The 14,876-nt window shown below is 35.7% G+C and overlaps 1 protein-coding gene across 1 annotated transcript in view; it reads left to right on the top strand.

The window, feature by feature from the left end:
• The window catches only part of CD2AP (CD2 associated protein), a 128,499-nt gene that overhangs the window by 84,208 nt on the left and 29,415 nt on the right, over positions 1-14,876 (top strand). Inside the window, exon 11 of the mRNA XM_046639634.1 lies at positions 177-239. Coding sequence (XP_046495590.1) covers positions 177-239 — 63 coding nt within the window. The remainder of the gene's footprint in view (positions 1-176; positions 240-14,876) is intronic.

Below are 14,876 nucleotides of genomic sequence, written 5' to 3'. Positions count from 1 at the left end.
GTGGCACGTGCAGGATTAGGTTTTGAGCCTAGTGGTTCTGGTATTTTGTTCTTTCTGTCAAACCTTGTTTTCCTGTGATGTTATTTTTGAACTAACCTTTACTTTTTAGTAGTAGAATTATCTTTGTGCTCTAAAACTATTTTTAAAAAAAGTATTGACTTTGTTTGTCTCCTCAGCTCCAAAGCCTGAGCTGATAGCTGCAGAGAAGAAGTATTTTCCTGTAAAGCCTGAAGAAAAAGGTGAGGCTAATTTCTCCACTTTCAGAAAAATGATCTTCCTCTTGTTTTCATTGTAAAGAAAAACATCACTCCACACTGAGTCACTTACACTGATTTTTAACAGGTGTTCAGTATTCACTTTGCAATGCTTAGAGTTTTCTTAGGGGGAGTAGTTTGTCAGTATCGATAGAAAATTAAGATTTTACTCAAACTGATGATTTACATTCATTAAAAAGGCAAACCATTATCAGTAAGGATGTAGTATTTAATCATAGTTATTTCAAATAATGTATAAGAAAACTAAGCATTAAGTCATTACACTTTTATTATTTTTATAGTATCTCAGTTGAAATAAATTAAAAATTTGTTAGGTATAAAAAACATGGAAGTGATTTATTATATATTATGTAATGTTCACTGCACATATTTGTCATGTAACTCGGAAAATTATTCTAAGGTAACATTTATTTTGTTAAAGTCGTTACTCGTTTTGTTTTGTTATTGTTAATTTGGAGAAAATACCTTCCTCTCATTGTATGGAAGATCTGCAATGGTTGTATATAGTAGTAGCTCATATATACATGCAAAAACTTAAATACTGTTTTAGAATGCTTTTGTTTCTATTGCCAGTGTTGTTTCTACAGCCTATCTTTGTCTCTTGCCTAAAATATTACTGTATTCTCTTAACTAATTTCTCTCACTTTAATCCCTTGTCTGGTTTATATTTAACATTATTGCCAGATTCATTTTTTTAAATTATTTTAGTGAGGTCATAATAGTTTATAACATTGTGAAATTTCAGTTGTATATTATTTGTCAGTCACCATGTAGATGTGCCCCTTTACCCCTTATGCTCGTCCCCATCCCCCTTCCCCTCTGGTAGCCACTAATCTGTTCTCTTTGTCCATGTGTCTATTTTCCATATATGGGTGAAATCATGCAGTGTTTGCCTTTCTCTGGATTATTCTGCTTAACATAAAACCCTCAAGATCCATTCATGTTATTGCAAATGGGACGATTTTGCCTTTTTTATGGCTGAGTAGTATTCCATTGTGTGTGTGTGTGTGTGTGTGTGTGTGTGTATACACACACACACCCCCACCCCACATCTTCTTTATCTGTTCATCAGTCTATGGGCACTTGGGTTGCTTCCATGTCTTGGCTATTGTGAATAATGCTGCAATGAACATAGGGGTGCATAAGGCTCTTTGAATTGTTGATTTCAAGTTCTTTGGATAAATACCCGATAGTGAGATAGCTGGGTTGTATGGGATTTTTATTTTTGATTTTTTTGAGAAATCTCCATACTGTTTTCCATAGTGGCTGCACCAGTTTGCATTCCCACCAGCAGTATGAGGGTTCCCTTTTCTCCACATCCTCACCAACGTTTGATATTTTTTGTCTTGGTGATTATAGCCATTCTAATAGGTGTAAGGTGATATCTTATTGTAGTTTTGATTTGCATTTCCCTAATGATAAGTGATACTGAACATCTTTTCATGTGCCTATTGGCAATCTGTATATCTTTTTTAAAAAAAAGTCTGTTGATATCCTCTGCCCATTTTGTGATTGGGTTGCTTGTTTTTTTGTCATTGAGTTATATGAATTCTTTATGTTTTTTAAAGATTAACCCCTTGTCAGATATATGATTTGCCAATATTTTCTTCCAGTTGGTGGGTTGTCTTTTCGTTTTGTTCCTGGTTTCCTTTGCCTTGCAGAACCTCTTTAGTCTGATGTCCCGTTTGTTTATTTTGTTCTTTGTTTCTCTTGCCTGAGTAGATATGATATTAGAAAAGATCCTGCTAAGACCAACGTCAAAGAGTGTACTACCTGTATTTTCTTCTGGTTTTATGTTTTCACATCTTACCTTCAAGTCTTTAATCCATTTTGAGTTAATTTTTGTGTATGGTGTAAGCTAATGGTCTACTTTCATTCTTTTGCTTGTGGCTGTCCAGTTTTCCCCACACTATTGAAGACACTTTCCTTTCTCCATTGTATGTTCTTGGCTCCTTTGTCTAAGATTAGCTATCTGAGGATGAGTGGTTTTATTTGTAGGCTTTCAATTCTGTTCCATTGATCTGTGTGTTTTTCTGCCATTACCATGCTGTTTTGATTACTATAGCTTTGTAGTATAATTTGAAGTCAGGGATTATGCTGCCTCCAGCTTTGTTCTTTTTTCTCAGCATTTCTTTAGCTATTTGGGGTCTTCTGTTGTTCCATATGAATGTTAGAATTCTTTGTTCTATTTCTGTGAAGCACGTCATTGGGATTCTGATTGAGATTGTGTTGAATCTGTAGATTTTTTTTTAGGCAATATGGACATTTTGACTATGTTTATTCTTCCAATCCATGTCCTGGAATATCTTTCCATTTCTTTATGTCATCAATTTCTTTTTATAATGTCTTACAGTTTTCAGTGGATAGGTCTTTCATCTCTTTGGTTAAATGAGGTTAAATTTATTCCTAGATATTTTGTTCTTTTTGTTGCGATTATAAATGGGATTGTATTCTCGAGTTCTCTTTCTATTAGTTCATTATTAGAGTATAGAAATACAACTGATTTTTGTAAGTTGATTTTGTACCCTGCAGCTTTGCTGTAGTTGTTGATCTGTGTGTTTTTCTGCCATTACCATGCTGTTTTGATTACTATAGCTTTGTAGTATAATTTGAATAGTTTTTTTGAAATATTTTTGAAAAATAATAGTTTTCTGATGGATTCTTTAGGGTTTTCTATGTATTGAATCCTGTCATCTGCAAACAGCAAGAGTGTCATTCCTTCTTTGCCAATTTTGATGTCTTTTATTTCTTTTTCTCGCCCAATTGCTCTGACCAAAACCTCTAGTACTATGTTGAATAAGAGAAGCGAGAGTGGGCACCCTTGTGTTGTTCCTGTTCTCAGAGGGTGACTTTCAGTTTTTCAATATTGTGTATGATGTTGGCTGTGGGTTTGTCATTTATTATGTTGAGGTACTTTCCTTCTATACCCATTTTATTGAGTTTTTATCATAAATGGATGTTAGATCTTGGTAAATACTTTCTCTGCATCTATTGAGATGATCATGTGGTTTTTATTTCTTATCTTGTTAATGTGGTGTATCATATTGATTGATTTGTGGATGTTGAACCATCCCTGCATCCCTGGTATAAACCCCACTTGGTCATGGTGTATGATTCTTTTAATATATTGCTGTATTTGGTTTGCCAATATTTTGTTGAGGATTTTTGCATCTATGTTCATCAGTATTGGCCTGTAATTTTCCTTCTTTGTGTTGTCGATGCCTGGCTTTTGAATCAGGGTGATGTTGGCCTTGTAGAATGAGTTAGAAAGTGTTCAGTCTTCCTCAATTTTTTGCAATAGTTTGAGAAGGATAGGTATTAAGTCTTATTTGAATGTTTGGTAGAATTCTCTGGAAAAGCCATCTGGTCCTAGACTTTTATTTTTGAGAGGTTTTTGATTACTGTTTAAGTCTCTTTACTTGTGATTGGTCTATTCAGATTCTCTATTTCTTCTTGATTCAGTTTTGGGAAGTTGTATGAGTCTTAAGAATTATTCATTTCTTCTATATTGTCCAATTTGTTGGCATATGGTTTTTCATAGTAGTTTCTTAATCATCTTCAGCACTTCCACATTCAGACATATGGCTATGTGGGTCTCTCACACATCTCTTGGTTGTATGGATGCCTTCTGTTGGTTTTTGAATGTCCTTTTCATTGTATCTTAGTAGGGAGAGACTAGGGGAAGAGCTCACTCTACCATGATGCTCATGTCACTCTTCCAGATTCATTTTTTTTAATAGACTATTTTTTAGGACAGTTTCAGATTTACAGAAAATCGAGCGGAAGGTACAGAGAGTTCCTGTATCCTCCCTGCCCCTATACCTGCACAACCTCCCTGACTGAACATTTGGCACCAGAGTCGTACATTTTTTACAAGCAGTGCACCTCCATTAACACATCATTATCACCCAAAGTCTGTGTGTTACATTAGGGTTCACTCCTGGTGGTGTACATTTTATGAGTTTGTAAAAATGTATAATTTGACAAATGTGTAATTATAATATCATACACAATAGTCTCACTGCCCCCAAAATCCTCTGTGCTCTGCCTTTTCATCCCTGCCTCCTTCCCCTCAACCCCTGACAACCACTGGTCTTTATTTTGTCTCCATAGTTTTGTATGTTTTAGAATTTTATATTGTTGGAATCATACAATATATAGCTTTTTCACATTGGCTTCTTTCACTTTGTAATATGTATTTAAGGCTTCTCCATGTCTTTTCATGGCTTAATACTTCACTTCTTTGTAATGGTGGTTAATATTCCACTGTCTGGATATACCACAGTTTATCCATTCACCTACTAAAGGACATCTTGGCAGTTATGAATAATTTTGGCAGTTATGAATAAGGCTGCTATAACCATCCTCATGCAGGTTTTTGTGTGAACATAAGTTTTCAGTTCACTTGGGTAAATACCGAGGAGTGTGGTTGCTGGATCATATGGTAAGAATATGTTTAGTTTTGTAAGAAACTGCCAAACTGTCTTCCAAAGTGTCTAAATCATTTTGCCTTTCCCCCAGCAATGAGTAGGAGCTCCTGTTGCTCCACATCCTGGCCAGCATTTGGTGGTGTCAGGAACTGACTCTCCGGTTACATTTTTGTTATCATCTTTTACCCTTTTTATTCACTAAATGCAGCAGCTACACTCTTGTCTCTGAATTTGTCATGCTCCTTTATAGCTGTATTTCTTTCTCATTATTTGTGCTCAACACAGAATATTTTTATATTCCTTTTTTTTTTGGTATTGGAGAATTTTTAAATTTATGATGCAAAATCAGTTTTTACTTAATAAAAGTGTTTCTTAAGCCCAGATTAGTCCTTTGTGATATAGCTATTGTTAGGTCCAAGTCTTGGATCAGTTTTAGTACTTGGTTATAATATCTGTCTTCCATGAAAAACTCATCTTACAAAGATATGTAGAGCCAAATTTAAGAAGTAAGTTTCTGGCTTCATTATTTACATTATATTCCTTTTATAGTCTCCTCCATCAAGTAGGTAGGGGTTTTGTTAAAATTCAGATATTCTCATATTCCCTGAAATCAGTCAGTTGATCTTATAATGGGAGGTGATCCATTTTTATTACATTTATCTGCTCAAAATCCTGGCCAGGATGAAGTAACAAGGACTGAATTTGCCCTTTTGAGGTAAATAACTAGAAAACTGGACAAAATGTATGAAGTAATGGTTTCAGACATTGGACAGCAGGTAGCATAGGACTGTTATCGCTGACAAAAGTTGTCGCTGAAACCAATGAGGCAAGCCTAAAGTTACCCGATCTTATTGTCTAGAAGGAGTTTATAGGTAACAGAAAGGAGGAAAACCAAACAGAGCCCAGTTTCCCTGCAGAGCTGAAGAGAGAGGAGAGAGGCTTTCAGGGAGGCCAAGGCAACTCCCGTTTGTAAGCAGAGTACCGGAATGGAGGGACCTGCACAGAGATGGCACTTAGAGATCCCTGTAGAGACTGCCATGAAGCTCTGGCTGAGTACTGAATCCTGTACAACTGAAAGGAAACTTCCATAGCTGGAAAAATAACTGCTGGAAAGCATTTGGTGAAGCAATTTCTGGAACTCACAAATAGCTCATGTTGTCACAAACCACAGTGGAAAGACCGCATTAGGCATTGGATAGAGTCCATAGAAGGGTATATCACCTTAGACTAAAGGCTTCTCTGCACCTACCTTGGAAACAGATTGAACTAATTCCAGAACAAAATTCAATACAATTTAAAAGAATATTCCAAAATCTAGCACCTAAGAGTTAGAATTCACAATGTCCACTGTCTGATAAAAAATTGCCAGGCATGGTTGGGTCTGGCCCAGTGGCGTAGTGGTCAAGTTTGCATGCTCTGCTTCGGCAGCCTGGGATTCGCAGGTTTGGATTCTGGGCATGGACTTATACATTGCTAGCAAGCCATGCTGTGGAGGTGTCCCACACAGAAAATAGAGGAAGATTGGCAGAAATGTTAGCTCAGGGACAATCTTCCTTAAGCGAAAAGAGAGAGATTGGCAACAGATGTTAGCTCAGGGCCAGTCTTCCTCACCACAAAAAAAATTACCAGGCATGGAAAAGCAGGAAAATAGCAACCCATAACTAGGAGAAAAACCAGTCAATTTAAACAGACCCAGAAATGACAAGAGATGATGCAAATAGCAGCAAGGACATTAAAACAGCTATTTTAAAGGTATACTCTGTGTGCAAGAAAGTAGAAGGAAAACATGAACATGATGGTGAAAAAAATGGCAAATGTAAAAGAAGATCCTAATTGAACTTTTGCAGATGAGGAAAACTATATCTGAAATGAAAAGCATTAGATGAAATTACCAGCAAATTGGAGACTACAGGAGAAAATAATTGGGAAGTGGAAGATATAACAATAGAAACTATCTAAAAATATATAGAAAAAAACTAGAAAAAATTGAAGAGAGCATCAGTGACCTGAGTGACAATATCAGGTGGTTTTACTTATGTGTATTTGGAGTCTCTGAAGCAATGGAGAGTGAGTGGGAACAGAAAAAATATTTGAAGAAATTATGGTTGAAAAATTTTCAGTTGGTGGAAACTCTAAGTCCACAGATGGAAGAAGCTCAGTAAACTCCAAGCAGAAGAAACCTAAAGGAAACCATGTTAAGGCACATCATAATAAATTTGATGAAAAGCAATGATAAAGAGAAAAGCATAAAGTCTGAAAGAGAATAAATGTCAACCTTGATTTCTCTACCTAGCAAAAAATACCTTTCAGGAAATGGAGGAGAAATTAAAACTTTCAGACAAAATATGAGAGAATTCATTGCCACCAGACCTGTATGTACTGCACAGGAGATATTAAAAGAAGTTCTTTTTAGCAGAAGGAAAATGATGCTATGGCTGTCTGTACACAAAGTAATGAGGATTGCTAGAAATGGTAAATATGTGAGTAAATATACAAGACTTTTTTTTTCTTATTTTTAAATCTTAATAACACCAAAACTCTTCATTGTAAATATTTTAAAACTTTTAATAAAGTGTTGGTTTCAAAGTTTGTGTGCAAATATAAGAACTTTTTTATAAGTGAAATAAGACAAATGTGTAATGAGCGGAACAAGTTTTAATATTTTCAAAATGTTCTCATTAATCTGACATGGCTTCAATAGATACGGTGCAAGAAATAGAAAAAATGTCAATGCTTTACCTAGTGACCTTTGAACACATGCATTGAGAGGGAGAGTCAGTGTCAATCCGAATATTAAATATTGGTATAGATTAAATTATTTCTTTTAAATAAAAATAAACGTAAATCAAAGTTCTACCCTTGTTCCGCAGTCAACAGAGGGACTTTCTTCAAGCTGTGGCTAGGGCCAATTTGAGGAGCCTGAAGCCTGCTGACAGGAAATACAGTCTATTCCACTAGTGTATGTGTTCATGACTTTATCTCTTTTGTGATCTTAATTCCACAGAAGATATTCTTTGCAAAGCACTGCTGTGTTGGGGAGGAAAAAAAGGAGCTACTAGAAAACATGAAACTGATCACCCTACTATCTTTGGCTCTTAAGTGACTCCTGTCATTTCATGGGATACTTTTACAAATCTTAAGAATGGAGTTTAAATCTTCACTGTCTACTCCTTGCCTCAAATGACATGTGGGTTTTCTCAAACCTACTTAGCTGTTTCCTTCCCCCCTATTTTCTCAAAGGTCCTCAAATGCTGGCCATGGTATGCTGCAGGAGAGTAATGATATCAACACTTTGGAGCACGTGTTGTTTTCCGCTAGCTTTTGGGGAAGACTTTCTTGGACATAGCTTTCAGTAGCCCCCCTCATTCTTGGTACCCCATTGCATCCTTGGTATGAAATATACATCACAGGAAGGGAGGAACTGATGTTTATTTTGGAGTGCTAGGTAGGGATGCATATATATGTGTAGAAGAGAATGTAACAAAAGCTCTGTTAGGCTTATAAAATCACTTAAATGTGACCTTTATGTACATGTCTTTCTTCACGGCCCCAGTCACATATACAGGAAGACTATAATGGTCTGCTGAAGCCCAGGCTTGTTCTATAGTTTTTTTAGTAGAGACAGTGAATCTACGCTTACTTTTGCTTGAGGAGCATTTCTTTTAGAGTTTCTATTACTGCAGTTGTAGAAGTTGGGATCTACCTTTTTATTTTTCGGTTGATTCATAAGCAGAACATAACCAAATAATAAACCTCTCCAAGCAGGGACTTAGCACCAGTGTGTTAGTAATGGCAGTCTGGTTTCCTAGTGAGCAGAATAGAAAGGGAGAGTTGTGCTGGTGGATATTTCTTGAGGTTTTGTTCTCTCCCCTCTGGCACAGATTTTAGCTTGGCATTGAAGGCCAGCAAGTTACTGTTGCTGGGAGGATGTAGTCACCTGCTAGGAATTCACTAGTGAGACAGGAGACCACAGATTTTTGAGAATCTTGTTGGCTGACTTGCAGCCCCAGTAAAATGGAATTGTGAATCTTCCCCTGTCTCCTTGAAAAAGATGTGGGGCTATACTGACTATGTAAGACTTTATCTTTTACAGAGGCTTGTGTGACTGCTGCTGATTCCCATCCAAAGGTCCTGTAGCATCATTAATTCATTCACTCATTCACTGAACTAAAAATTAATAACGACTATCAGAGTTGGATCGTCTGTTGTCTTGATTCTTTGGGCAGTCGTATATATAAAGACTCATGGCTTCAACCACCATCTGTATGCTGCTGATTCCCAGTCAGTGTTTGGTTGCATTTATTCACATTCACTACTTTCTTTGTACTTCCAGTTGTTTACATTTCATACTTTCTGCCTAAAATGTATGTATAGACATTTTAGAATTTCCTTTATGGAGGATCCAATGGCGGAAAATGTTTTGTTTGTTTGAAAATATTTTTTTTCTCCACATTCTTGAAAGATATTTTTGCCTTACATTGAATTCTGGTCTTGGTACATAATTCAGCATACTGCCTGAAATGAAAGTCTTGAGGTCACTCCTTTATACCTTTGCTTAGGAATAGTCTCTTCTTTCTTTGAGCCAAAAAAAGGAATGCTTCATTTATGATGAGTAAAACCTTGATGAAAATTGAAATTTAATAAGAAGGTGTGGATTTTCCAATTCACATGTTGGCCATGGACGCTTAAATCAGTATTCTTCATATTGCAGAGAGGTTTGGAGATCAGGTTCAAAATATGCTTTTAAATTGCTATGTACTCTGGAAGCTTGGTGTAATACAGTTTAACGTGAAATGAAAATCAAGATCTGTGTGTTTAAGACTCATTTAAAGGCACCTATTATTGGAGGTACTGAATTCAAATGCCTTTTCATCTGTGAAATAGTCTGTAGTACATGGACCCTTAGTCGAGAGCTGTGGCCAGACTCTATTATATTTTATATTTAGTGTCCCTACCAAAAAGGAAACTATACTTATCTCTAATGTTCTGCAAAGAACATCTTGATATCTGTAATATGTCACTCCAGTTTGAACCTAAAAATAATCTTGACCTCTTAAGAAGTAGCAAACAATATTCTTTACGTATTATACTTACCCACTTATGAAATACACTTTTAACCAGTGTTAAACATGTAGTAACATAAAATCAGTCGGTATGTATCTATGAGACAACTGGCTTCTGCTAGGTACCAGGAAGATTTAAAGAATTTTTTTGTTTTTCATTTCTAAAAGTGACAGTCTGACAATTGCTAGTTGAATAGTTAATATGCATAATAATGAGGCGATTTTGATTATCCAGAGACTAGAAAACTAGCCAAATGTGTTGAGTGGAAAAGTAAAGGCGATTCCAGGCCACAGAAAGAGAATATGAAAAGAATGAGAGAAAGCACAGCATAGTCAGGAAATGGCTGTAGGCACTAGGGGGAGTTGTGAGAAACTAAGCTAGAAAGGTAGCTTGGTAACAGTTGTTCTGATGGCAGTAGAATTACCTGCGTGTCTTTAAAAAATATGCTGATGCCTAGGATCCTCTCCAGAATTTTTATAGGGTAGGACTCAGGTATTGATATTTTTAAAGCACTTCACATGATGCTAATCTGAAGACAAAATTGAGAACCACTTGTGTAGTTCATGAAAGGCCTTTCAATGCTATGGCAAGGAGTGTGTATTTAACTATTTGGTTGTATCTTGCTCTGCTCCAGAAAGGATTTAAAGTAGTGATAAGGGTCTCAGAATTTATACTGTAGAAATAAGGTGTACTGGTGTGTGTTCATACAAATATGTGTGTGTGTGTGTTATATGACACATGGCACATCAGCTTAATATGTTTGAATGCTTCCTTTTGCAATTGGGGAGAAAAATCTGGCTTACCGTATTTTTTCTCAAAAGGAGACTTTCTTGACTACATTTGCCTTAGCCTGGCCTACCAGATTTTGAGTGACCAGGCCCCAAATACTTTTCTAATATATCTCAAACTTCTTTTCTCTTTCTCACTGTATGTAGTACAGTCCTCTGCTGTATGATGTTCATAGAATGCCAGTTTTTTTTCTCACCGTTATGTGGTATAGTACCCTTTCCCTGGACTCCATCTTTCTCTTGTGGTCCCCTCAGAATCTCTTCATGGCTAATTTCTTCTCATTTTTCAGGTTCCAGCTTAAAATGTCCAGTTTCATGTCATCTCCTTGACATTAGTCTTTTCTTTACTACTCTATCTAAAAGTAGATATTTCTCGTTATTGTATATCACATATTAGTTTAGATATTTTTTGTTTGTGTCTTTTTCCCATGCTTGACTAAACTCCATGAAGGCAGAGGTGTAAAATGTGTTGTGTGTGTGTTTGTATCTGAATCTTATTTGACATTGGTTCTTTAGGTTCTATTGCACAGTGGGTATATGATGCACAGGGGATACTCAGTACAATGTTTATTCTATAATTTGAAGGCTTTTAAACACTGCATTGACATGTCCAGATATGCTTTTCTGAAACTTTGTTCTAGTGCTGTTTGGCTAGATGTGGTGGTGGTATGATTAAAAGGAAGTTGGAATGTTTTAAGAGCAAAGAACGGAAAATTCCTGCTCAAACTGACTTTAAACAGTAGGGAAACAGTCTCACATAATTGGAAGTCCAGAAGTAGGAGTCATGTGACCACCAATTCAGTACTTTGATTATGGACCTGGATTATATCTGTCCCTTTATTGTGCTATCCTTAGTGTCTATCTTCAGATTGATTCCCCTTGTGGTCACATGAATGCTGACAGTGACAATCAAGGTAACGTGATTTCTTGTCTATTTGGTAGGAAAGAGAGGAAAACCTCTCCACAACCATGGAATGTAAGTCCTTTTCAGTTTTTTAGATGAATTTTGGGCACATGTTCACTTCTAGGCCAGTATTGTTAAAAAAAAATGCTGTGCACTTATTGGCTTGGTGTAATCATATGAAGGTAGGATGAATGTGGGTGAATCAGCTGCATTATCTGCTAAAGATGTTGAGATATATTTGGGCTCTACTATAAAGAAGGTGGTTGAGGTTTTACATTAGCACATCTTGTTGACTCACTGGATCCTAAGTGTTGTGAGGATGGCAAAATGAGCTAGGCAATATGAAATAGAGACAGTTTCTAGAAGAAAATATGTGTGAGTTAAGCTTTTGACATGGCATTTGATGAGAATATAGGATATATGGGAGGAACCTTTGCTAAGAGTTTGTATTAAGCATTTATTTGGAAGGTGCTAGCCTGGAAGTGAGCTATTAAATTTATGGATATGGGTAAGATTATCAAAGAAGATTGCTTAGAACGAGAATGAGAAGAGAGCTTAGTGTAGAGTCTTAGAATATGCACATTTAAGAAGTTGTTAGATGAACTGGAACTCTTGAAGAAGATTGATAGGGAGTGGTCATTGAGACAGGCAGAGAATGATGAGAGAGAGGTATCGTAACAGCCAAGACAGAAGGTAACAAGTGGAAGTTGAAGCAGAAGATTCTTCTGGCAGTGACAAATGAGGACCAAATCTACTGCTGAGAACAATCAGAAGGATTGTGTGAAATATATACATATTTGCTAGAGGTCATCTATTAGAAGTAAGAGAACTACAAAGGAAATGAGAAATTACAGGGCCAAGATCTAGGAGAGGAGGGGAGTCTGGTAAAGTAAGTCTGGCGTTTGCACCTGTTTCCATTTGAGGAATTTACCATTTCTGAAAGTGATAGCTGAGAGTATGAAAAGAGCTTTCAATAAATTTTTTGGGTTCAAGGCAATAAAAATTGAAGTTCCAGGCCTGTGAAAAGGAGATAATCTTAGTAAACTCTTAAAATTTTGAGTTGGGTTCCCAAAGGACTTCTAACCTTTAGTAGGAAGTGTGAAATGGAAGCAGAACTAGCTCTCAAAAAGCACTGAAGCCCAACTTCTAATCGTCTCAATCCTTGATTGGAAGAAGGTGATCTGAGACTTTTCCTGACCCTTAGCCTAGTGCCTGAAGCAAAAGTAAATCTTTATTCCCTGGAGAAGATGATATCATTTAGAGCTTTAAATTATCTTAGTATGTTTTCACGTAAATGTCTTATGTCTTGTACTCATTCAGAAATAGCCAGGCATACTTGGAGATATGACACATGACTAGAAACCAGCAACAACAGAAAATGGAACCTGGCCTGCGGGAGTTCTAGATATTGGAGATAGCACATACAAGCTGTAAAGTATATTTACTTAATGTATGTTCAGAATAATAAAAAGTGTGATGATAGTTTTGGCAGAACTAGAAACCATATAAATATAAACGTATGTGTAAGTGAATGTAAGTCAGAATGTGTAAATATAAATATATATGATACATGTGGTAAGTTTATGTGTGTATACACACGTGTTAATTTATATGTGTGTATATTTTCAAAAGAAAATTTCCAAATTGAAGATGAGGGTTAAAATAAGATGGAAAATATAGAAAAGATCTTGAGACATAGTATACAGTGAAAAGGTCTAGTATACATGCAATCGAAGACCCAGATGGGGAGGAGGGAGAATGGATCAGAAACCTTATTTGAAGATATAATGGTTTCCTGTTTCCCAAAAATGAAAAGCAAAAAGCCACACAATCAAGAAGTCTATGGAGCCCCACCTTGATATATGCAAAGAAAACTACCCCATATACTCGTGTAGTCATGCTGCTATAAACAGAAGACAAAGATAACATTGAAAGCAGCCAGAGACTAAGACATTAACTTTAGAGGAGCAAAAATAAGACTGACAGTTGCTTCTCAGTAGGAAAAAAATGAAAGCCAGAAGTCAGTAGAATGAGGTCACCAAGGTGTTAAAGGAAATGATTGCTAACCTAGAATTATATCACCAGTGAAAATATCTTCAGAAAAATAGATGAAATAAAGACATTTTTAGACCATTCAAATCCGAGAGAATTTATTACTACCCTGCTAATGCCATAGGCAGTATCATAGAGTATTATTCAGGCAGAAGGGAAATGATTCCAAATGTAAAGTTGGAGATGCAGAAATGAAAAGCAACAGAAAGGCTTAAATAGATAGATAAGTCTAAATATTAACTTATGAAACAACAATAATGTCTTCTAGGCTTTTAATGAAATAAAAGCACAACAAGACAGCAGGGATGTAAATGGAGTTAAAGCATTAGGGCAGTAGGAAAGTTTATGTTTGACTTTTTAATAAGTCAAGGATGTGTGTTATACTCTCTAGACAACTACAAGAAATACAATAATGTATAAGTAATAGGATAATGAGAATATGGGATAATAAAAATTAATACAAAGAAGGCAAGAAAGGAGAGAAAAATGAAACAGACTGAGCAAGAAAAAAATGCTAAGTAATTATAGAAAATGTAAATGGACTAAAAATTCCAATTAAAAGAAAAATTGTTAGATTTAAAAAAAAACACAACTATATTCTGCTAACAAGAGATATACCTTAGTTATAAGGATTCAGGAAGGATTAAATTGAAAGGATGGACAAAGATAGGCCAGGCAAACGTCAATCAAAAGAAAGCTGGTCTAACTTTATAAATAGCTGACAAAGTAGACTTATAAAGAAAGAAGTATTATTTAAGAGAGATTTAATTAAGGTCATGTGATTTATAACCAAGTTGCCATTGCAGTAGAGAAAAGATGAAATAAATAGTGTTGATTAATTGATATCCATATAAGAAAGAAAGAAATCTTAGCCTGTACCTCATGTTATCCACAGATTTGAATCTGGAAATAGGTTGATGGGTGCTTGTCTTATGGCCAAAGTTGCGCTGTAGAGTAGTGGGAAAGGACATTCCTTTCAATAAGTGATACTAAATGAAGCTTGAACCCTATCTTAAAATATGCATAAAAGTCAATTTCATATGGATTGTGCCTCTAAATTTTCTACAAAATAATATAAGCAAGTATTTCTGTGTCCTTGGAGTAGGAAACTGTTTCTTTAACAGGACACATAAGGCAAAAGATAGATTGATTGAACTACATTAAAATTAGGAATATCTGTTACAAAGACATCATTAAGAGGAAGAAAATTTATGCCACAGAGTAGGAGATGATATTTACAACACAGATAAGTAACAAAGTACTAATATTCAGAATATATAAAGAATCCCTATCAATTAATAAGAAAAAGCCCAATAAAATGGCAATTAAGAGTCTTAAATAGGCAATTTATCAAAGTATAAAG

The sequence above is a fragment of the Equus quagga genome, chromosome 15 (assembly GCF_021613505.1).
Source record: "Equus quagga isolate Etosha38 chromosome 15, UCLA_HA_Equagga_1.0, whole genome shotgun sequence".
NCBI classification, from domain to species: domain Eukaryota; kingdom Metazoa; phylum Chordata; class Mammalia; order Perissodactyla; family Equidae; genus Equus; species Equus quagga.
The sequence above is the reverse complement of the archived record's forward strand: the minus strand, read 5'-3'. Positions and strand labels throughout refer to the sequence as shown.